The 24,761-nt window shown below is 44.8% G+C and overlaps 1 protein-coding gene across 2 annotated transcripts in view; it reads left to right on the forward strand.

Annotated features, from left to right (window-relative positions):
* Positions 1-24,761, forward strand: part of LOC135394462 (sister chromatid cohesion protein PDS5 homolog B-like) — a 96,833-nt gene that overhangs the window by 67,266 nt on the left and 4,806 nt on the right. For both annotated transcript variants that reach the window (XM_064625197.1, XM_064625198.1), the window contains exons 21-32: positions 835-903; positions 2,797-2,957; positions 10,578-10,701; positions 10,772-10,976; positions 11,591-11,705; positions 11,773-11,905; positions 13,488-13,610; positions 13,728-13,787; positions 14,363-14,730; positions 18,159-18,281; positions 21,186-21,278; positions 23,935-24,028. In XM_064625197.1, the coding sequence (XP_064481267.1) occupies positions 835-903; positions 2,797-2,957; positions 10,578-10,701; positions 10,772-10,976; positions 11,591-11,705; positions 11,773-11,905; positions 13,488-13,610; positions 13,728-13,787; positions 14,363-14,730; positions 18,159-18,281; positions 21,186-21,278; positions 23,935-24,007 (1,647 nt within the window). In that variant the 3' untranslated portion in view covers positions 24,008-24,028. The remainder of the gene's footprint in view (positions 1-834; positions 904-2,796; positions 2,958-10,577; positions 10,702-10,771; positions 10,977-11,590; positions 11,706-11,772; positions 11,906-13,487; positions 13,611-13,727; positions 13,788-14,362; positions 14,731-18,158; positions 18,282-21,185; positions 21,279-23,934; positions 24,029-24,761) is intronic.

A 24,761-nucleotide genomic window follows, 5' to 3' on the forward strand; every position in this document is an offset into this window, starting at 1 on the left:
ACAAGGTGTTCAATGCCATGCTTGCATTATGGGAAATCTGAAAGCCGCATCGCTGGAGAATTATGTTGCCCTAATGAGGCAGGAAGGAGTAGAAGAGGAAGAAGCTATCCAAGCGGGAGAAGGTAAAAAGAGGCACGCAGTAGGCAGCTCAGAAAGCGCAAGAGATCTTTGAAAACAGTTAGAGCTGGCAGTTCTTCAAAAGCGTGAGGGCCTTGGAACCACTACGAGTCAAGTCTCTGTCACATGAACTCACCGAATTCAAGAACATTCCAGCCATAGAAACAGAAGGTTCAAACCTCCTGGTGGAGTGGCTACTTTATCTGCAGACAGCCAAGGACCTGAAGTCTGCGGACCGGGACTTGGCTTCATCAGTGTCTAACCAGAGCAGTGCACCTCCTCAAGCCTTCGACAAAATAGGGTTTTGGAATGGAATGAGGGTGCTTGCTCTGAATTTAGCGTCTATTACGATCAAGTATTTGTCAAGTCCTATGAGCTCTGTAGATGTTGAAATATCTTTCAGCAGGTATAAAATGATTGTAGGCGACAGACAGCATTCTCTGTCAGAGGAGGACACAAAATATCATATAATGCTGAGCCACAACAGTGCTTTGAATCTGTAATTTGATAAAATACTTTTTTTTCCACATTATCTAAGAAAATAAAGTGTTTCCCGTTTGAAGCAGCCGTTGACTCATTGCTGCGGAAAATCGCAGAATTTACAAGTCGATGCTGTGGAATTTTGAATTTGCCGCAGCAGAAAACCAGGGGCCTTATTGCTTAAATAACTGAGATGATGCTCTACTGTGTTTGAAATTCTGATGGTCTTTGTTTTAGGAAGAGCCAAGGCTAACAGAGACAAACTGGGATGAGTTTGAGTCTCTACCAGAGGAAACTAAAGTTAAAGTGAGTGCATTTTCCTTTCATAATCAGTTTATTACAGGGCAGCTTGTCTATAGTAAACACTACACTACAATATACTCACCATGAAAAGAGGCAAAATTGCTTACTTAAGCAGGAAAATAAACACATGCTGGGAACCGCATGTTTGTGAATTGTTCAGTCACTTGCTCTTATGATTCTTTTGTCATCCTTTTTATACCAAGGATAACAAATAATGCCCATGTGAAATTGGGTGTTTTACTATTATTTTCTTTTATTATGGATGTGGTTTGAACCACCACGTCGTGCTGGCAATGCCACTCAGGCTGCACTGTGTGCAGTATTGCAGGCGTTGTGGACAGAAATAGTGAAACCTCGATACAGTCGAGCCCATTTATAACGAACCTCACGGTCACGGAAAATGTGTTCGCTATTGTCAGAGTTCGTTGTAGCTGGACTTACTTTGAAAAGTGACCATAAAATGCAGTTGACTGCACACGCGAGTCACAAAAGCTGAGTGCACTGTTTATTGGGAAAAAATCTGTAATATTGGTCTGCCTCAACAATGCTGGTCCAGTGACAGCACTTTCAAGGTTCACTGGACTCTCGACGTGCACATAATCCAGCCCTCCGTGTACACTGGGCGTACGGGGACCAGACAATGTCGTGCTGTGCCAGGGTTGAACTTGGGGATGTCCAACAAAAATGCAAAGTCTTTGGCAAGAAGTATTGGTCCGCTGATTGGCACATTCATGGTCCTTGCACATAAAGGAGTTGAGAAACCAAATGCAACCCACTAAATGTACAGCATCATTTCATACGTTGCAGTCCATGGAGCCGACACGCAAAGTCTCATATTCCTCACTTGAGTGTTTTTTTTTTTTTTTTAATATATGTACTAGATTTTTAAAATGGCATTTTTTCCAAGCCACCGTCGATGGTGGCACTGAACAGCACTGAGAGACATTGGCAGACAAAGAGGAAGTGACGTTTTACGTGTGCACACTTGCCCGAAGTTCCCGGCCGTATCCCTCTGTACAACAGCTTACGTCGTCATGGAGACTGAAAAGAATGCGCTTCCTTCCTCCAACATGAAACATCATTCCAAAATGGTTGAGCAGGCTAAGAGCTGAGAGCGATGGAGGAGCTCGCTTTGAGAGTCCATACTTGTCCATACACATCGCAATTCTTCGCACCAGCGTTGACACCTACGATAATCAAAGCTTTTGTAGCCATAGCTATGGACTTGCGTTTCTTCGACGACGGCGATTCGACCTCTGACATGGTGACCCATTGCATGTTTTATTCAGAAATAGAATTGATCCTTTGCGATCACGATTTGCGAGCACGACACAGCCGGACTACAAGTTCCAAAACTGACAAACCGCCATCTCATGCATGCATGCAGGCACAGACCACCCACATGGCTGGAGCGCCTCCTCTTTCTCCCTCTCCTCCCCTCGCGTCCTCTGCCGCGCGTGCCTTCGAGGCCAGAGAAATCTGACCATCTGCGCTTCGTCCAGTTCATACTAACCGAAAAGGTGGCCGAAGGTGGCCGAAGGTGGTCGTTAAAAATGGGAAGCTTGCCGTAGTTTGTGCAAAAGTTGCACGGACATCAGGAATTGTTCGTAATAAACGAAAGTTCGTTATAAATGGGGCCGTTTTAAGCGGGCTTGACTGTATAACGAAATTCACAGTACAGCGAAATAATTTGTATTCCCTGAAGCAACTGGCTACCATATTTCGTTAGGCTCAGTACAACGAAAGAAATTGTGATCCTTGTGAGTTTCGATTGTGCCTTGAATTTATTTCAGGTGAAACCTTCATTGTGTGGTGTTTGCCATGAGTGTGACTCCTATAAATGGTCCATGTAGTATTGCTTGTGAAACACAGGGTTTACGAAGTTATCATTTTCAGATGGAGGGCATGAAGATGATGGTGCGGTGGCTTCTAGGCATGAAAGGAACCTGCACCGGCAAAGCTAACGAACTTGCCTTTTCCTCGGCAACCTCCACCCTTCGTTTACTGGTTACGGTCCTGACTCATAATGGAGACCTCATGGAGCGGGACCATGTATCGTAAGTGCAGTTGAAATTAAGTGGTACTGTGGAAAGGGAGATTTCTCTTGTACAGTCAAATGTGAGGATTAAAATGCTGCTTTCAAATCAAGTATATAACAACAACAAAAAAACAAGGACCACTACCATGCACTTTTTGGGCCCAGTAAGCGTAACATAATTACTGTACTTCACACCTTGAGGATGTCGTGACTTCTGTTTCTCATCTCCCATAGAATGTGTGCGCATGTTTGCGCTGGCATAGTTCAATGTTGTCTGGGATCTCTTATGTACTGAATAACCGAACAAGCATTGAAACTAACAGAATTGTGCATGTACAAAGCAGAATTCACACTTATTTCTGCAAGACCCTGACTCCCCACAGAGACTGGGCATATCAAGGCATGTAGACGTGTGTCTGGTACAAATATCTATTCTACGCTATAGCTCCATTGGCCACTTGTGGCACAGTAGCGATGATGTTGTGACGTCATGAGAAATGTGGAACCTGAAGCTGTTTGAGAAGGACCGGGCTTACCACAATTCTGCATAATTTCGCGGAGTCCGGAATCCTTCGTTTCGCACGAAATTTCACGACTTTCTGCACGGAATTTTGAGGAAATGGATTTTGTCGAAGGGCGCAATTGGTGCGATGTGGACGGTTACTACGATGTACAGGGTCTCAGGAGAAGTATTGCACGCACACGCATAAGAGTGTCAGATAAACGCGCATGCTGTGCACGCTCCCAACTGTTCCAAGGTACATGTGACCCTTTGATGTACTTATTCGCATGTTTTGCACACCCCTAGTTTAGCACTAAAAATTAAAAGAAAACAAAAATGTTGTAATTTGCGCACCCGTGTTTTCGCGTGCGGATATCTGGCACGCGCGTCTCAACAACCGTGACGCTGCCTCCTGCGCATTTGGCTTCCCTGTGCGGCCGTGCGAGGCACGGGCGATACTCACCCTCCAACGATATTACCAGTATAATTGTAATAATAGCCCACGGATAGCGCCACAGTTCCCCGGAGAAGCCTCGAGCAGCCAAATATTTATTTATTTATTTTATTTATTTATTTATTTACATATACCGCAGTCTCAATGGAGACTATTGCAGGAGTGCCTGAAAGAACTGGTTAGAAGGTAGCTCGCGAGCAGAACCTTCAAGAGCATTTCAATCGTCAACACATCTTGGAAAAAAGCTAAACTTAAAGCAATCAACTCTATAGCAAAATGGAACGATATTTAACACATGCGCACTTCTTAGAGAGGAAGGACCAGCAAAGGTGAGATAATGATCAGTCGGTATTATTACGTTCTGATTTACAATAGCATGAAATGTCCTCATATGAATTGCACGGAATCTGGTCTCGAGTGGACTTAGAGAAAGCCCCGGAAGCGCGGCACTGGGTGAGAACAAGGGATGATACCTAGGTAAAATAAAGCGCATGGCCTTTTTCTGAACAGATTCCAGTTTTATAATGTCAGATCTACGATAGGGTCCCCACACTTCACATGCGTATTCTAGAACGGGACGAATAATTGTCTTATATGCCAGCAGTTTAGTTTCCGTGTTTGCGGACTTCAGTGATCTTTTCAGATATCCAAGTTTCTTTATTGCCTTAGAACAAACAACATCTATGTGCTCAGACCAAGAAAGCTTAGCATTTGAGGTAACCCCTAAAATATTTGTAGTAGTTTACTCTGCTTATCGATACCCCATCGATTTTCCACTGATATAACAATGGCGACCTGCAACAAGTGAAACTCATAGTTGTTCATTTACTGAAATTAATGGACATGCCCCATTGGTCACACCACCTTACAATTCTATTAAGAGATTCTTGGAGCAGGATCTGATCGCTGCAAGAATTGACTGTTGTATAAACGACGCAGTCGTCAGCGTATAATCTCATCTTTGCTGGTGCCCCCTTTACAATATCGTTGATGAATAAAGAAAAAAGCAGTGGCCCCAGAACGGATCCTTGAGGTACTCCAGAAAGAACAGGCGTTTCATTAGACATACAGCCATTATACAAGACATTCTGCGTGCGGCCAAAAAGTAATCTTCAATCCACGCAGCGATAACATCGTTGTTAAACAAGCGTCTTAATTTATACATTAGCTTAAGGTGACAGACATGATCAAACGCTTTACTAAAATCTATAAATACAACATCAGTTTGACTATTAGCATTAATTCCGGAAGCTGAGCTATGAACAAATTCAATGAGCTGGGTGACTGTGGAGTATCCTGTACGAAAACCATGTTGAGGCTGAGACAAAAGAGAGTGTGATTCAAGAAAGCTAGTAATATGGTTGCACAGTATGTGTTCAAACATTTTACAGGTACAAGCAGTCAACGATATCGGACGGTAATTTGTAAATAGTTGCTTATCACCACTCAGAAGCCTTCTTCCAGATATTAGGTACTTTGCCAGTACAAAGGGACTTGGTAAATATTATGTGTAAATATTTAGAAACCCATTCAGCATATCTCACTAAGAATGTATTCGGAATCGTGTTGGGGCCACTACTTTTCTTACAGTCTACTTTCAATAACTGATTGCAAATGCCAGAAGCTGAGAAAGTAATGTTGCTGATCTCAGGGATCGTAGATTCATCTGAGAATTCAGGTTCATTCGCAAAACCATTCCCTCGGTTAAAAACCGAAGAGAAATATTCATTGAAGTGATTAGCAATTGCATAATCATCTGAACCTGGAATGTCACCTACTATGAATGATTTAGGTGATTGCTCCTTGGGAATAATTGAGTGCCAGAAATTCCTCGGGTTAGATCGCAAAAAATTAGACAGAGAAGTGTTAAAGTAAAAATGTTTAGCAGCTTGCATTTTACTTTTAAGATCCTGCACTAAGGAAATAAACAGGTCATGTGAATAATTCAGCGAACCTCTAATACGCGATCGCCTTAACCTCCTGAGGCAACGCCTAAGATGCAAGATGTCTCGTGTTATCCAAGGTTTTCCAGTAATATGGTTTTTAAACTTTACTGGGACAAAGCGAGAGATACAAGAAGCGACAATCTTCGGAAATTCCTCGTATAAGGTGTTGATATCAGATGTAGTGCTCATTGTTACAAAATTATCTAAGGCAAAGGAGAGCTTATCTATAGAGCCTGAAGTTTTAGGGTTTTCTACCCGATTCTTCCCCGAATTTGCATCCCGAATTGAAGGTTACCTCTTTAGGGTGAAACCCGATTTTTACCCGGCAAACTGCCCTCACTGGGACGTCTGTAGGAAGGCACTAACTGAATTGTTTCGTAGTAGATGCAGTTACATCACCATTTGTACTAAACCACTACAGTTAGTTTGAGTAACTGAGCCCGATTTTGCCCTGAATTTAGCATACTGGAAGTTTTTCCACCCGAATTCGCATTAACTTAGTGCACATGTTTATTTACCCGATTTTTACCTCCCGAATTAAAAAAAAAATATTTCCTGAAAACTTCAGGCTCTACTTATCTATGATCGCCGTGTCATCGGCATTGGCGAAATCCAGAACTTGGGTCACCCTTCTCTTAACTGAGGGAACTCTAAGATTGACACGCACTAAAACAGCTTGGTGGTCAGAAAGACCTTCAACGATGTCACAGGTGTAGCCCTTGACAACAATATTGGATGTAAGAAACACCAAGTCCAGGATTGATGACGTACCAAGCTATGTACGGGTTGGGCAGTTGACAATCTGAACTAGGGCTAAGGTTGTCACGAGATTGATTAGAGACTGCCCTATGACACCATCACGTAAACCAGGTCCAAGTGTGTTCCAACATATAGAAGGCAAATTGAAGTCACCCATTAAAATGTCATAATATCACTCCCAAAGCACCGCCGCAGCAGCATAAAGAGAGGGCACGAAAATGCAAACTGAGACCTTTGGATGCGTGGTCGCTCCCAACACATCGGTGCGTCCATTCCTTTCGAAGGGTTAAAGAAATGTTAATTTCACCTGGAGTGTCCCCAATTTGTTTTGGGTTCTGCTTTTTTCAATGAATGTGCCTCGTTTCCATTGTGAACAACTTCTATGCAGTCGAGCCTGTTTATTATGATCTTCGATAGAAAAATAACTCTGATATTGCGATCAAATTGCTGGTTCCCGTCAGCTCTCCCATTGAACTACATGTAAACAGAGCATCGATATAACGATCGCCGCGAAAGCGCTTGCTCGCATAAAGCGATCGGAATTCTCACGACGGCCGGTAAAACGTGTGAAAATTAGAAAGCAAGATTGCACCATTTCACTGAAAACAAATTACATTGGCATCTTCAAGAACCTTCAGCAGCATCTCTATTTCTCGACTGCTGCTCCTCTTTCAAGTATGTACATGATGTTTGATGAACATTTCGGGGGCCTCTTCTCAGTCACATGGGAGACTGGCACCATGCTTTTCCTCTTTTGGGCCAAAGTGCGCAAGTTCGCACGTTTACACACCTTATCACACTGGCCGTTGCCTGGAACTCTAGCTCATGCTTGACAACGCAGCTAATCTTAATCACATGATAGCAATAGTCGACTTCAGAAAATCCCAGAACGCTTAGCGCCACTTTGAACTATGGAGATTTGCTGGCAAGAAAGGAGGAGAAGGTCTCCAAGCTGTTTCGGTTCCTTCTCTCTAGGCAGATTGTCCACGAGGAGTCAAGGTCAGTGAAAACGTGAAGATCAGTTCATTCCAGTAATCTCCCAGGATGCAATGCGTATGCAAGGAACACTGAGATTTTCTGAAATCGTCTATTACCGATAGACAGAAACCTTGGCTATGGTCAGTAGTGTTTAGTCAGGGAAAACCTGGAAAGGTCGGGGAATTTGGGAAGTATTATTTCGTAGACACCCTGATGTTAAACACACCTGTTACTGCTTGATACAGTGCAGTGAGACCTCGTTAATGCGTACCTGGCGGGAACGCGAAAAAACTATGTACTAAGCGGTAGTACGGCTTAACCGAAAACTCAAAATACAAATCCACGTACCTGCCTAATGGAAGAAAAATGGAACATGTTCCACAAAATGAGGATAGATATCGCCATTTATGCACTCTGCAACAAGATAGTCCGATTTTCGCTTGATGCTGAGGCGGCTTTGCACGCAGTGATCGCGGTTTCAAGTCCACCAACATTGCTGGCGAGCTGTTCAAGAAGTCCCCGTTTTCTGGAAAACTGCCGCAGTGCATCCAATGCTTGTGCAGCTTCGGCGACTGTTGAACCTTGACACACCATGACAAAGTGAGACACAACACAAGCGATAAAGAAGTGAGAAATGAAACTATAGGAGGGGAAGGAGGTTTGTGGCCTACTTGCCCTCTCCACTCTGCAGGAGAATGGCCTCTCCTCCTCGCAGGAGCGATGTATCTGCCTCGCCCCCTCTCTTTAGGAGCCACGTGCTTCCATATCTTCGTTCTTGGTAGGGGAGGAGCTTGTTTTTGTGTTCTGTGCGGTCTGTTTCAGGACTAAAAGCACGCATTAACCGATATTGAGGCTGCGAGCAGCTACGGCTTAAGCGGGTAGCAAATACATTGGTTTCAATGGGAGTCGCGACGGGGATTCAGCGCAACTACTGCTTAAGCGGAATTACGGCGTAAGCGGGTGCGTATTAACGAGGTTTCACTGTACTCAGATTTTGTCAAAAAGTCATTGACTTCACAGTTCGCACTAACAATGTTGAAAACAATACTTCTATTAACACTTTTTAATGCATATTTCGAGGGGCATATTCAGCGCATATTATTTTTGCTACGTAGTTGCATATTTCTGGAGTTTTTAGTACAGATTTATCCGCAATTATATTATTATCAGACAAAGCTGTCACGCTATTTGGAAGCATAATTTTGTGCGGCAACGTCAACGTAAAATCATGGCACGGAAGCATGATGTGCTCTAGTTGCCCAAAACAATGTTGGGCACTTGACATCATTTTGTTCACATGACAGTGACCTATCCAGAGTTCACACACAGTTTTTCATCTACTCGCTCATTTGCCCAGACACCAGGTATGTTTCTGTGCTAGCAGTAACAAAAAGAGAAGCGAGCGCCAGAAGACTCTGATCTACATAACCGATATAACAGCCCAAATGCGCCGCCACAATATGCGCTGGCGCCCACCTCCACACCACACCTGCTCTGAAGCGATGCAGAACTAATAGCGCGAGAGCGATAAGGTCAGCCCTCGGCTCCTGTTCTTTGCGGATGCCATCCAAGTGCAGCGCGACTGAGTCCCCCACTCCAAATACAGCGCTGAACGGCAAGTCTATTCCCCTCCACCCCCACACGCCTGATATATCCGATATAACAGCTCGAACGAGACGCGTCTTTATCCTGGAGCAAACTCTACACTACAGTGACCACACCTGCGATGCAAAACTAATAGCACGAGAGCATCAAGGTCAACCCTGCTTCTTAAGGATGCCATCCATCCATGTGCAGTGCCGCCCCACCAACTGAGACCCTGATTCCAAAGTCTGAATACAACACTGAACAGCAAACACCCCTTCCCCTCCCTCCCTCCCACCCACCGGAAGCAAGGTCACGCATACGACTGGAACCTCCCAGCTACCGGTAAACCCAGATTATCACAGGACGCGAGGACAGGTACACTGAAACTGGGGTACCATATTCGTGTCTAGCCAAAGCAACAAGAACCACCTTAAATATAAATACAAGCTGTACTAGCTCCATCAGTTTTTCCGAAATCGAGACAAGGGCCGGACTACAATATTACCCGTGCGGGCCCTTCTCCTCCGTGTTCGCAACTCCCGACGTTGCGAAGCTGCACATGTGTGCTCGAACTAAGCCGGCTGCAATTGTCGGTGAAATGGGAAACCGCGCACCAGAGCTCATGATAAGCGCGCTGAACGGAAAGTGTTTGCAGTCGCTGTTCATGTAACTGACGACAGCGATGTACAACTGTAACTGATGGTTCTGACGTATTATGCAATCTACTTTTAGAATGACTTGTTAACTAACTGTTCAACAACTACTATGTAGCACTCCTGGGCAGTCCAGATGGGCTTTTGAAGTTTAGCCACGTTACTGAGGCAGTGGTGAACTAGTAGTCCCGAATCTGAGGCAGTTGAGTATGGCAAAGAGAACAGGGACATAGTTTCGTGTCTTCACGTTCTATTGAGAAAGTGTCATGGCCTCGTCACAGCTAGAGACCCAGATAGTTTCTTGGAGAGGGCAAAGTCTGTTGCTGCAAAACTTGTGCCTGATGTGTCTGCTGGGGTCAAGCGCGCCCCTGTTACATGTGCAAATAAAAGCCTCCCAACATCGGCTTTCTCCTATATAACATAGCAAGTCCACTTGCCAACAAATGTACCCCCCTTTTCCCGCTTTTGAAATCTCCTGAATTCGGATGTTCCCAACTGGTAAGTATGTGATGGTGAAAGATGCCGGTGATTGCCATCATGAGTGAATTCGCCGACCATGCTCATGACACCCCATATGTACTGCAAAGAATGACCGAGCTCTACGTAAAAAAAATCAGTGAACATCTAAAGGTTACAGTTGTAGTTTTCAGTATAGGTTAAGTTTGATTACAAGTGTTCGTTTGTGATGCTGTCTTAATCACAGAACCACCGCAGCACAGGAGAGAGGTTTTGACAAATTTTGTTTCTTTCCCTTTTACAGTGCAGTAGAGAAGTCATGGTTTCGATATGCTGCAGCTACCTGTATTCTTAAAATTTGTTGCTGCCCTGCCTATGCAGATGTGCTTACCCACGAGCAGTTTCAGAAGCTAGCCCTCGTTTTGAGGGTAAGTAGCTCCACCAGAAAGAGAAACAGTGTTAAGTTAACGCAAGTGCACTTCTTTACCTCTTTGGCAGGACGAATGTGAGGATGTGCGGGATAAATTTGCAGCTAAACTGCACAAGCATCTGTTCTCAATGCGACTGCCACTGCAATTCATGGCCATATTTGCTCTGGGTGGGATGGAAGAAAGACGTCCCTTTAAAAGTCAGCTTAAACAGTACCTTCTGTCCAACATCAGCAAGCGGAGGGATTACCTTAAGCAGCATCCTATCACCACAGGTACTGTGTTTACCCTGTATTTCAGTAAGCACTCATTAGTTGAACCAGTTCGTCGCTACCGTTGGGCCTAGTGAAGACCGCGATTAAGCGTCAATAGCTTCCCGTATTCGCGGCAGTAGAAAATATTTCCACGTCATAGTCACACGGAGGCAGAAAAGTAGGGCAACCTCATTAATACTCAATAAGGGATAAGTGTTATGAGAGATCTGTACATCCCCATAGTGCAGCGACAACATATCGCCACAATGATTAGCGCCCGTTACAACCCTGGTTGTAATTGGCCTGCTAATCGTTACGTAATTAAAGTGGAGACGTTGTGACCTAAATATCTGCAAGTACGCGGATGAGCGGATAGTGACTTCCGCAAATCACACAGCACGATCAGTTTTTTTTTTTTTTTTTTTTTTTTTTAGGGATAACTTTTATGACGGACCTGTATGAAAATGTAGCAGGAGGCACCAAGTCCCCTTTTCTTTTGGGTAGGGAACTCGCTCGATACCTAGTCAGTGAAAACATGGAAAAGTCAGGAAATTTGAAGGCTGCAGTTTGGTAGACATCCTGAATAGCGCCCCGTATATTAGTCGCCTCACTCAGTTTTTGTTGTGCACTTCCAGTGAAACTATTCACAATTCTACCGGACTACATCATTCCATATGCCATTCACCTACTGGCCCACAACCCATGCCTAATAACGTACGACGACGTGCCAGCACTCAACGAGATTAAAGAGTGAGTGTTGCTCACTACACTTTTTTACAGGATTTTTATTTAAGGGCCATTTTAATTTTTATCGCAGGTGTCTATGGTTCCTCATGGAGCCCTTGATCACCAAAAATGAGAACTACAGCTTCAGCTTTTTCAAGCGCCTCATTGAGAATATTAAGCAGACGAGGGACAGTCAATGTTCTGATGACCGACAAGCTCAGTTGGTAAGTGTTGCCGTCGCAGCTATGGTTTAGTTCGTAACAAAGAACAGGTGGTAAAATTCCTGTACCTTTTCGTGCCTTATTCAGGGGTAGAGCTTTAGTAGAGAGTTTTCATATATGTACGATGAAGATTGGGGTGAGATTGTGTAGCACCTGTACAGTTTCCTCTTTAATCGTAGAGCCTTGTGTTTTTGGGTTAAACCTGGTAAAACCCTAAACTCCCCGAAATTGACGACTCTCGCCAGTGCACTATAACAGGCGCCGTTCTGTCAATGTTTCACCATTGCAAAAGGCACCAAGGGTGGCAAAAGAACGCGTTCAACATGTTACTACATGTTACTTACATGTTGTTCTCACACTCTCCTAATTATCGATCAGCTATGCGTTTCAATAGATGCTCATACTTGCAAAGCACATCATTGAATCCATAGCAATGAAAATGCAAAGAAAGAACATCTAAGCCTTGATCTTCAAGTTGCATCACAAATCATGATTTCATAAGGATTACAGCAATATGGAGTTGTCCCTTGTAGTTAAGACAATGAGTGTGATGTCTCTGATGTCACATGAAGTCTGTCTTATTTTTTTTTCATTTTATTGCACAACATATAAAATTGTTCGGCAACATGGGATACATACAGTCGAACCTTGATATAACGAAACTCACGGGGACCGCAGTTTCTTTCGTTGTATCGAACATTTCGCTGTATCGAATTGAAGGTCACGAATAGCGATCTTCGCGAGGGCGCGTACTGTACATAAGCGTCGATAACTCCCGCTACGATACGGATAAGTTTTTCTTGAAAAATTACAACTACAAATACATAGCCAAACAACACCTACGGTATTCCATTCGTGCGTGAAATAGCCAGTTACTCGCACCTGCGTCGTGCCTAGACGATGCGCTGTCACGCATTATTCGCACGCCGCCAAAGCCTCCGAAGCGTTCTCCATATCGTGTCGCGATCCCGCACACCTTCCAAGCACGCCTGTGACAGTGCGTCTTCCGTAAGGCTCTTCATTGCTACAACATGTTTGTCCCCGTCAAGAAAATCTGGCTGATTTCGTCACATAGGTAACCATGCGAACGAAGTGTATCCCACACGCGCGCATTGGCGCCTCGCGTCTCGTACTCTTTTCAGACAGTTCAAAACCAGCGTGAAAAGGAGGAACTTCAGAAGGAAAATTCCAAACCTTCCCATGACTCAGACTTCCTTTTGTAGGCACCAGACTCCTCCCGACACTAATCGCGCGTGTCATCCTTCGCCGCGGGAACAGGGCGCAGCTTGCGCCCTTTGTTTTCGTGACCCTGAAATCGGCTTTGGGGTCATAAACCTTACCTCGTTCTTTCGCTGTATCGAGGAGGCGGCTAAAAAGTATTTCGTTGTAGCGGGAGATAAAATACATTGATCTCTATGGCCCTCTGCCGGGGAATCCAAATTATTTCGCTCTATCGCGAATTTCGTTATATCGCGTTTCGTTCTAACGAGGTTTGACTGTAGTTTGTTGTGCCTTCAGTATGTTGTCATTGTATTCCTTTCTTTCTTATAACATAGTTGTTATTTTTTACCCATGTTGCGAGCAGAAGCTGTATGCAGTGTGTGACCTGGCACTGGGTCTTGTTATGACAAAAACCACCAGCTTTGTGTTGAAAGATTTCCCTCAAGAACCCGTGTTGCCTTCCAAACTGTACACATTGCCAGACAAAGTGAGTGTCATATATTTTTCTAAGTTACTACTGTAAAATAACTGTAGACACTGAAGAGTGTGTGTTATGTGTTGAATGGAGCTGTGCTTTTGCTTATTTGTTGGCATCCAATTTCAGTTACAAATGCCCAACGTGAAAACTTACCTGCCACCTGAGCTGATATTCCCAACTCCGAAGGTAGGACATTTCATAAGGTGACATGGAAGGTAGACTTCCTAAGAGGAGTTCTAAAAGTGTTGATAGTCTAATCAGGCTTTGTTCAGGCATCTGAAGTCAATAATAGAATACAAATTAGATGCGCTATACCAACTGCAACTTAGGTATCACGACGTGAACATGAAAGCAAACGGAAACGTGTACACACATTACTTTTTCGTTGTGTACGCAGGCTCCACATCTCATGCTAGTAATCGACGAACTCTTGTAACAGTCAGGTAATCTGGCATCTTGATTTGTAATGTTATACTCTAAGATGTGGGATTCCATAAACTCCGTTGTCACACAATGCACTTACAGTTAGGGCTCTGCCTTTTCATCTTCATTACTGTGACTCTTGCGGTAATGCGGGTGGAGTGGGGCACAGATGTAAGGCATCTACACTAAGCAGGTGCTTGGTGTCTAGCCACAAAGCACAACCTGTGAAGCGAAAGGAAGGAAGGCAGTCATTACGTGATAGACAGGTGCTGCCCATTCGAAGGGCATGATGCTCCAAGGTCCATCCGTGCATAACTTTGCAATAAATGTGATTGCAGAATGCTGGCATTGACATGGGAGTGCACGGCGGCAGGCGGCCTCGGCCCCAGCTGGCACGCCAGCAACAGCGACCCTCCGCAGCTCGGCGACCGGCACCGATGCGACCCGCCGTCCCCGCTGTCCAGCCAGTGAATGCAGCAGCTCCACTGCCTGACAACTCAGTGTCTCTGGAAGTCCAGGAAGTAACCGTTTCAGCCATGGATGACACTGTTAATGTAGAGGGGGCACCAACCGAAGAAGGCTCTATGGAAATGAATTTGGAGGTTATGCCTGCAACAACCACTGTGCCAACAGAAGTTCCCACAGAGGCAACAACTTTGCAATCTACAGCACCTGGTGGCACAACGTTGCAGGAGCAACAACAGGGGTTCGTATCCCTAACACTTTGCAGTAATATGATCCTTTAACGGCTCCATTCTTTTCTTTAGTTATCACGTTATTAGAGAGATTGGCCGCCTGTCTTCTACTTGCCCTACACACAATGTACTCCGGAAAGCTTTATGCGAAGCTTTGTCCAAAGTATGGGTCATGAATGGATATGGTTCCTGCTTCATAGAAATTAGGCGCTAATTAGACGTTAGTGGAATTAGTCGAACCTCGTTAATTTGGCATCCTCTCTTTATGGCCATTTTGCTCGAGAACCATTCCCTCCCTGTGTAAATCTTCCTCATTAATACAGTGCAATCCCGTTAATTCGAAATCTCTTGATTCAAACATCCGGACAATTGGAACTGATGCTCATGCCCCGGGAAAGCCAAACGTATTTCTATGTGGGGAAAAGCCTGGTAATTCGAACATACGAATGTGTGCCACGGTTTATTCGAAAGAGATTGCCCAGGAACGCCGGACTAGGCATCGGCTCGGAAGCGCCAGCTGGCCCGCTGCTGGCATGTCAGGGACATCTTTACTTATTAACGGCACGGAACAATGCCGCTTACTCGTCTTGGACGAAGCAAGCAAGCCTGTTGACTGCGCAGCCAAGGAAACGGGTGCAATCTGATATTTTCCCAAATTGTGTTGGCAATATTTGCGTCCGCAGGGTTCGCAATTGGGTTGCGCTTAACATCGCAAACGACTGTTATAGAGTCGCAACAGAAAAAACAAAAGCAAGCACATATAAGATTATATTATATTATATTATATGCAGTAGCTGTCCGATTTTTTGGACATCCTCGACTATTCGGACTTGTTCGCGGAACGGCCACAGGTCCCATAGAGTTGATGAACAAGAATGTCCAAAATTTCGGACGGTGTGTAGCCCCGTCGCTCAATATTTCGAACTCTGTTTGCCCAACCAGCGAATTGGGGTGACGGAAAATATTGGTATCATCCGAAATTGGTATCAAAAGAAATCAATCAACCAAAATATAGAGGGAAAAAAAAAAAAGCAGTGATTGTTCATTTTCCATTCCTCTGAGTAGAAGAGGTCTGTCGTAGGGCTTTTGTGTCTTCGTTTTTGGCCAATAGCTTGATTCAAAAACGTGCAGTCTGTCCCTGAGTCGTGCGACAGCGATGTAAAGCGAGCTTCACCTAAAGCACGCATGTGTTAGGTGAAGCCAACTTGCAGACTCGATGATGGCGGTGCCTCTGTCAGTGTACAGTGATGAAATGTCGCTTCGGGAAAATGGAAGCTGATGCTATCAGGCAGAGCTGGAAGCAGGTCAGGAAAGCATCGACAAATTTTTCCAGCCTACTAGTGCTTAGTAATGTTTATTTTGAAGTGAAATGCGTTTTTTGAACTGCTTTTGCGCGATCCCCGCCGAGTCCGAAAAATCGGACAGCGACTGTATACAGTCGAACCTCGTTAATAGGACATTACCGCTTTATGACCCTTCTTCTTGGGAACCGTTCCCTCCCAGTGTCCTCCGCATGTAACTCTTGTGAGTTAATGACATTTCATTTATATGATAATGACCAGTATTCCCTGCACAACAAGGGGCGAACACGTGTAATTTACCCTCGCTACTATGACTGTTCGTCACTGAACCGTCAGTCTCCTGACTGATAACGGCCACAATGCCGGCCTGCTTTCGGGGTGACTCATGATGCCCCTGTCTGACGCGCTAAAAAGAGCACTCTCCTTGGCCATACGGTCACAGTGAGCTGCTGCAGTCATACAGCATTCATCGACCGTACTTCTCAGAAGCGCAAATGAACAGAGCTGACTGCGGGAATGAAGAAGCAGATATGCGTCAGATTGAGAATTACACTAAGCAAACATTACTCTTTAGCCACGCGTCCTCTCCGCGCACCTTTCTTGAGCTCTTCTTTGGGACAATCAAGCAGGCGGGCTAAAGCGGAATTTCTACTAACTCTTTTAGAGTATTTTTGCTGCGATACTGTGCATAGTTTTTGTTGGGTCTGGTTGTTATCCGTGGAGGACTTCATACTTCTGTAAAAAAAGAGTGAGGTTTGCTTGGCAATTTTCAAAGTTCAATTGAGAAAAACTAGATTTCCCGCAATTAAAAATTGTCCAAAGCCTTCCTCAATGGTGGCAAAAGTTTCCAGAAGGTATAATTGCCGAAAGTCCCACAATCCTCCGGCAGGTATGTCACCAGTTCGAATTTTTTATCACTTTAGGTGAAACACCCTGTATATGCAATGATAATAATTCGAATACATAATTGAAAGAATCCATCCAATCCGGTCCTTCAGTCACTCACACAATGTTAGGCGTGGCTCGCGTCCACTGTGTCTTCGTGAAGTCTGTCCAGGAACAGCCACATAAAGCACTTTCGCTTTGTCAGTGTTGCACATAATTCGGAACATGATCGCGGGAGCAAACCAAAAACAGAAACCGTGATATACCAAAGTCAACACTGTCGTCATAGCAGGCTGCGCATTGAATGAGGATCTGGACAATGCCTCATGATACTGACAGGTGATATGATGCGTCGTTTGCCCGGCAGAACAGAAAGTAAACCTCTCTGTAGATGATTGAGGGGTGCATGAAATTTTATCCCAGCCTCATGCATGCATGCATGCATATTTCGTATAAAAGTAATCACGAAACATGCAAATCACGCCCGCTCTGCACTGACTCCTCAGAAGCGGCTACGGTAGGCTGGCCTCGCGGCTTCCCGATTTCGTGCCTCTAAATTGAGAGGAAAATTGTCCTGTACATGATTCAACTGAAACTAAACGTGAAAAACGCTCATTCCACATCGTAAATGAGTATCCGTGCACGCCCGAGGCCCTTCAATGGCATAGTGCGAAGCTGCGCCAAAACTTGAGTTTTCTTACACCAGAACGCTTTGAGGCACTTCCATCCCTGTATCTGCGTAAAGTTGAAAAATCCAATGACGTCACCAAATCAAAGCTTTCTAAGTTGACAATAAAGGCAAAAAATGAATGGACAAAATTTATTACAAGCAATCAAGCGGAGAACCTCCAGAAGTGAAAGAGTTATGGGACACTATAGGGCATGCACATGATAGGCATAAGTAGGGCAACATAGCATTTATTGAGCAGTGTACGGTGAAGCTCGTAGGGCAACTTTCGAGGGGGTTCCCCCGTTCCTGAAAGACTCCCCACCTTCTCAGTGACAGACCTAGAAGGTGTTTTGTCGACTAAGGAGGGCTGAGGAATACCTCATCACTCACATTGTTTACATCTTGTCCTGTCTTTTCCACCATTCATCCAACATGAATAAGAAGTCAAAAATGCTACCCTGTGGCTAAGTTTGCAGAACATTGATCATTCAGTGTAGGGCTTCTCCCTCTGAATGTTGAGCAGTGATTTGAATAGAAGGGTAGGAGCCACTGCTGGCATAATGATTTTGCCCGTGTTGTGCAGCGGAGGAGCAGCAGTAGCCAAGGCAGGCAACGAACAAGTAGTGATGTTACGTATGTTACGGCCAACGAGGAGAACTGCAGCCATGAGCCAAGTACAGTCAGTTGAGGAGCCTCCATCAAAAAAGTAAGTTGCACCACAGTCGTACTTCCCTGTTTAATGAACTTGACACATTTTTAAATTATAGAGAAACTTTCATTGTCAGCTTGGTATATTTTCAAAGTGAAACTGAGAGCACAGTCTACTCAGTGAACTTGCACACGTGCAAATGTTTATTTACCCGATTTTAACCCCCCGGATGTAGAAATGAATATTTCCCGAAAACTTCCGGCTCTAGTTACTCTCGATAACTCAAACACCCACTATCCACTATCTTAGTTTGACTTAAGGGGAGTTTTGACTTATCAAACCTGCCTTAAGGTTTGTTGCAAACTGCTCTCAAAACTGTTGCACTGGCCAGTAAGATTGATTAATCAATTGCCTTATAGCGTGAACTTTATTTTCACCATTCCGTTGATCACAAAATACATTTAATGCCAATCAGTGCTGGATGTGGCAATGCTTTCACAGCTCTGGAAGTAATCTCGTATTTTCTTTTGCTTTGTGTACATAACTCTGCTTACAAAGCCCTGAACCCTTTGTAGGGACTGCAAAATTTCCCCACTTTCATCCTCTAACTCCACATAGTTTTGCAGCAAAACCTGAGCAAAACAAACTTCGTCAAATAGGTCATCAAGGGATTCCTCAGCACACACATCCAAATGATCATCTGAGGTTACATAATGACTGAAGTCCATGTCCAGGAGTCCCTTGGCACGAAACTGGTCACTAAGCTCTGGTTCTGAAGTTGATTCATCTTCATGTACCACGTCTGCTTCAAGGAAACCTGCTTTCTTAAAGCAGTTGCTGATGGTTTGAGGTTCAACAGCTGCCCAAGAAGCTGTTAGCATGTGTATAGCTCCTAGGACATCAATTTGGTAGCTTTTTCCAGCATCCATTGACACCAGTATCCTCGAAAGTAGCCTATTTCGGTAATGGTACTTCAGGTTTTTTATAACTCCTTGGTCCATTGGTTGTGACAAGCAAGTTGTGTTGGGGGAGAAAAAGCATAGCGTGACAGACTTAAGTCCTTCCACAGTAAAATGACTGGAGCAATTGTCCACAATCAATGCAATCTTTCTGCCCTTCGCTGAGTACACACGATCAAGTTTCCTTAGCCACTTTTCGAAGATTAGCTTTGTGACCCACGCATTCTTGTTGGCCTCGTAATCAGCAGGAAGGGAACGTATCCCACGGAAGCATCTAGGTTTGGTGGATTTCCCTACAATTAGAAGCCGAAGCTTTTCGGTACCAGTCATGTTCGACCCCACTAGGACCGTGAGTCTTTCCTTGCTCAGCTTTCCTCCCTTGCACGGATCATCCTTGAAGGCAATGGTCTTACTAGGCAGCATTTTATAGAACAATCCAGTTTCATCTGCATTAAATATATCATCTGGCTTGAACTTTCGAAGCAAGTGCTGTAGCCCTGTGGCCACCCAGTCTTCAACCACATTCATATCAACTGACTTGGCCTCTCCAGAAACTGTTCGAACTGTCAATCCATGTCTTGCCTTAAATCCTGCCAGCCAGCCTTCGCTGCATTTGAAATCGCTGATTCCAAGCCTTAAGGCGAGCACCGTTGCCTTTTCTTTGATGACCGGGCCACCAATTGGGATGTTCTTGCTGCGTGCAACTCCTATCCAACGTACAAGAGCTTCTTCCAACTTTGGGTTCTTTCCCATTCGAAGCCTTTTTCTAGTTCTAGGCATGATCCACTGCTGGCGCTCAACAAAATCTTCCAACTTTTTCGACAGAATTGTCGATAGCGTGCTCTTCGGTATCCCAAACTCCGAAGCAATCTGTCCTTTTGATTTCTCACCTGCTTCAACGGCTTTTATGACCTCACACTTCTTTGCAAGTGTGAGGGTCTTCAGCTTCCGTTGCTTTAACGTAGAAAGTGACATGCTGCCCAAAACAACACCAGCACGCACAGAAAACGCGCGTTCCTGATCTCCAACTTTCCGCGTCTCGCGTCTCCCTCGGCGCGGCTGGCGGCCGTCACGTGACCTGGTTTGACACCCGCTTTGGATAGGATTGCGTCGGCAACGAGTCGATCCACTTGTCCCCTTCAGTTAACATGGTGGCTGTATTCGTGTTTTTGACGGGTTTTGCAGAAATTTCGAGTTATGAGTATGAAAGATGTTCCTTGGGATGAAATAAACGTTTGGGATAGCCGATATTTCGAGTTATGCGATTTCGACTTAAAAAGGTACTTTTTACATTACGGATATACTGCAGGTACATGGGACATCGTGGGGTGTTCGCCTTAAGCCTAAATTTCTACTTAAGCAGTGTTTGACTTAACGAAAGTTCACTGTAACTATAAGTCCACTTCTCATAAAAGTGCTTCTTCTGCCAGAAGAATAAGGAGCAAGGAACGTGCACGCAAACGTGACAGGCACAGAACAATGTCTTTTGTCGGCGGGAAAGCCAGCAAGCCTTGCTGTTTTAAGGGGATCAAGACCGTTCCTGTTGACTACACAGCCAAAAAAAAGGCAGCAATTCGATACTCTCCAATGGGTTGATGATGTTCGCATTTGTCGGGTTCGCGGTTGGAATTGGTCTATAGAGTCGTGGCTGGAGAAACGAATGCAAGTGCCTAGGTTATTTTCTGTTCTGGTCTCTCTTAATGCTTGCCTATAACAAATATTCTGGAACGAATGAGCCAAACCTCCATATAACGAAGTCTATAAACCCTTAATTTTGCAGTGCCCGTATTGGTGGCTGAATTGGCACTTTGCCAAGTTAGTTTTCGGGTTTTTCTGGGTTTTATGCCAAGTGACAGTGATGCAAATTGGGGGATAAAAACGTGTTTTACCCATGTGTGCTTCGCCTTGCCTTTTACCCTTCGCCTGTGCCACTGCCTTTTGCTAAGACACTTGCCTTAAAGAATTAATTTGTGTTTCAAAGGCACTTTTTTCATTTCTGTAGGTCAGCTGGAGAAGTGCATGCACAAGGGACGGTCTTGGAAGCTTCCACAGCTGATGAAAGTGCTCCCACACTTACACAGCTCAGAAGGCCTCTGTAAGTGATGTACAGTTGAACCTCTATATAACAAAATTGAAAATGACCATACCTTAGTTTGCTAAATAGAATACCGTCGCCATCCGATTTATCGGACTCTGTGGGGATCGCGCAAAAGTCCGAATAATCGAGCAGTCCGAAAAAACGAATTTTGCTTCAAAGTCAACTTTACTAAGTACGAGGGGCGTTCAAATCAAACCGGGACTTTTCATTTTTCGCAAAAGTAAAATGAACTTACAGGCGAGAAATTAGTTTTATTTTTCAACGTAATCTCCAGCTGCACTAATGCACTTGTCCCAGCGTTTCACGAGGGCTTGGATGCCAGCAGCGTAGAAATCCTTACCGACGCGTAGCAGCCATGATCGGACCGCATTCGTGACCTCGTCGTCGCAGCTGAAGTGGCGGCCGCCAAGGAACGCCTTCAGTGGCCCGAAGAGATGGAAATCGCTTGGGCCGGGCCAGGTCTGGACTGTAAGGGGGATGTGGCAGCAACTCCCAGCCAAGTTCCTGTAAGGTGCGTGTCGTGAGATGCGCGGTATGCGGGCGTGCATTGTCCTGTAGGAGGAGGACTCCTTTGGTGATGAGGCCCGGCTTTCCGAAACTGGATGTGTTCATGAATGATAGTGTTCAACGTTCCCACACAAAGGTTCGTCTTTCGAGCCAGTTCGAGACATGTTATCCGTCGGTCCTTGAGGATCAGGCGCTCCACAAGTTGGATGTTCTCAGGAACTCTGACACTGGGCTCTGAGGCGCCCCGGCCGGGATCGTCCTGCACTGATGTACGGTCTTCTCGGAACCGTTTGCACCAATCAAACACTTTGCTGCGGCTAAGTGTATCGTGGCCATACTGAGCCTGAAGTCTTCTGTGAATTTCAGATGACTTTACGCCTTCATGCACGAGAAACTTCATGACAATTCACTGTTCGATGTGCACGCTCACCTTGTTGTTGGACATCTTGTCTAGCACGTGTCTTCTGTTTTGCACAAACTTTGGAGCACTACGTGGTGAACGCAGAGGCCTGTCGCGTGTGAAAATGATGAAAAAGAAGTAGCGGGAGCCATTTGTACACTCAGGAGACAGAAAGTCCCGGTTTGACTTGAACGCCCCTCGTACTTGTAGGCTGTCAATACTTTCCTAACGGGCTTCCAGCTCTGCCTGATAACATCAGCTTCTACGTATTTCCTGAAGCCACATTTCATCTCTGTGCACTGACGGAAGCACCGCCATCACCACCATTCCGCAAGTCGACTTCACCTAATGCCTCTGTGTTTTAGGTGAAACTCGCTTTACAGCGCTGTTGCGCGACTTGCGGGTGGACAGCATGTGCTGGGCCTTTTTAATCAAGCCGTTGGCCAAAAACGAGTACCCAAAAGCGTTACGACAGACCTCTTCTACTCAGAGGAATGGAAAATGAACAATCATTGCCTATTTTTTTCCTCTCAATATTTTAGTTTGGTGGTTTTTTTTTATACGAATTTCGGATGATACCAATATTTTCCATCACCCCAAGAGAGAAATTTGCTGGTTGGGCAATCAGAGGCAAACAGAATCGAACAACGGGGCTGCACGGTGTCCGAAATTTCGAACGTTCTTATACATCAACTCTATGGGAAATATGGGTCGGCAACTGTATATTTCTTTTCCTTCTTAAGTTGAACACGCCCGCAGCGTATGTCGTCATGCCCTAAGACGGGCTGAAAATATGAAAAACACTTTCTTGAGTTGTCTCGCGACGAGAAGCACTGAATTAAAAAAAAGAACTCTTATTCTTTAATATCAGGCACATTTTATTGAGCCAAAAGTCATTGCCGTACTTAGTGCCATTCGGGAGTGTCCAAAACAAAAGTTTAGCCTGGACCGTCCTTTCTGATACAAGCACAGAATGTTCGTAACTCATGGACAGCACCGTCGCTTTTGTTTTCGTCCTTGGACACGGCATCTATTGCAGCCAAACCCCTTTATAGCAAACGCCTTTTTAACGAAAATACCGCTACAGCGAATTTTTTTCGCAGGCCCGCTGGAGCCCTATAGGTCCAATAATAGACCTTTTTTTTAAACAAATATACCTTTATTGCAAATTTATTTCACGGTCCCCTGAATTTCGTTGTGAAGGAGCTTGGCTGTGTATAAATTTCTTGCCAATTGACAAACGCTTTAGTTTTTGGACTGCACTAATCTCAAACAACCACTGGAAACACATCGCAACACGAAAGCTGCACGGGAAGTGACTACATGGCTTCCATAGCAAAAGCGATGAGATGGATGCCCGATCTGCCAATTCCGTCACTCCACATGACAACGTCAATAACCAATAAGAATGCGCTGTGATGTTGACGTTACTCCTCTCTCCCTCACATAGAGTGCGTGTGGCACTCCTGAGATATCCTCCTCCCCTCATATGGGGACCAGCACATGCGGTGCTGCAATATTGTGCTGCAGGCTGCGTTAAATAGAGCATACCGAAGGAATACACTTGGTTAAATCAAGCGCAGAAATGCATTGGCCTCTATGGAGAACTGCACGTGCAACAGAAATAATATGTGAAATAGAGAATTTTGTTAAATTGATGTTCGTTGTATGTTCAACTGTAAGAGGAAGAGAATATGTACACATATTGTGATAACAATGATTAAGGGGCATTGTTCAATTTTACAGACGATCTGCTTCCAAAGTGTCTAACGGAACAGACGCAACACCTGGTGGTGGCTCCCAGAATACTGCAGCATAGCCTCTGTATCCACCCACAATGGTAGGTTCCATCCCTGAGCAGCTGAGCCCTAGTTTTACTGCTGTTTGTCATCTGAGGATTGCCATTGTAGTAAAATCTCATTAACTCAAACACCCACCATCCAAACCAGTTAGTTTGACTTAAGCAGTATTTTGACTTATCAAGCAACTGCCAAATTGTGATAAAAGTTGGCCCCTAACCTGTTGCATAGTCCACAAATGGATCAATATCACCTTTATTTGTAGTTATAACTTAACTCACACAATACTCTGCAGATATACAGTTGAACCTCATTATAACGAATTTGTAAATGCTGGCTCTTTGTTTCGTTAAATCGAGATATTCGTTAAATGGAACACGCCAAGTTAAACAAAGATGGCCGCCGGACTACCAGCGCCACGCGTACCGCAAAACGTCATTTGTCATAAAACAGGTACTAAGGTAAGAAGGGCACAAAATATCAAGCTTTATTCATTACATAACGCTAGGTAACGCGTAATTTGTGCACAATATCGTTCTGAGCATTCATAACCTTCGTAACTCCGGATGACCTCGACTGCTTTCTCCTACGCGATCGCGTATCGAAGTTTCTTGGTTGGTTCACTTGCGCTCATGACGTCCGGAAAGAACAACCGTACACCGCCGAAAAGAACGAGAAACGGGTACATGTCACGTAGACGTCTGCGCCGATGGAACCTTGAATGGCAGCGGCATCATGCCCATTTTACCACCGTCAGCATCAGCGGCGCGAACA

Source organism: Ornithodoros turicata, chromosome 5, assembly GCF_037126465.1.
Source record: "Ornithodoros turicata isolate Travis chromosome 5, ASM3712646v1, whole genome shotgun sequence".
NCBI classification, from domain to species: domain Eukaryota; kingdom Metazoa; phylum Arthropoda; class Arachnida; order Ixodida; family Argasidae; genus Ornithodoros; species Ornithodoros turicata.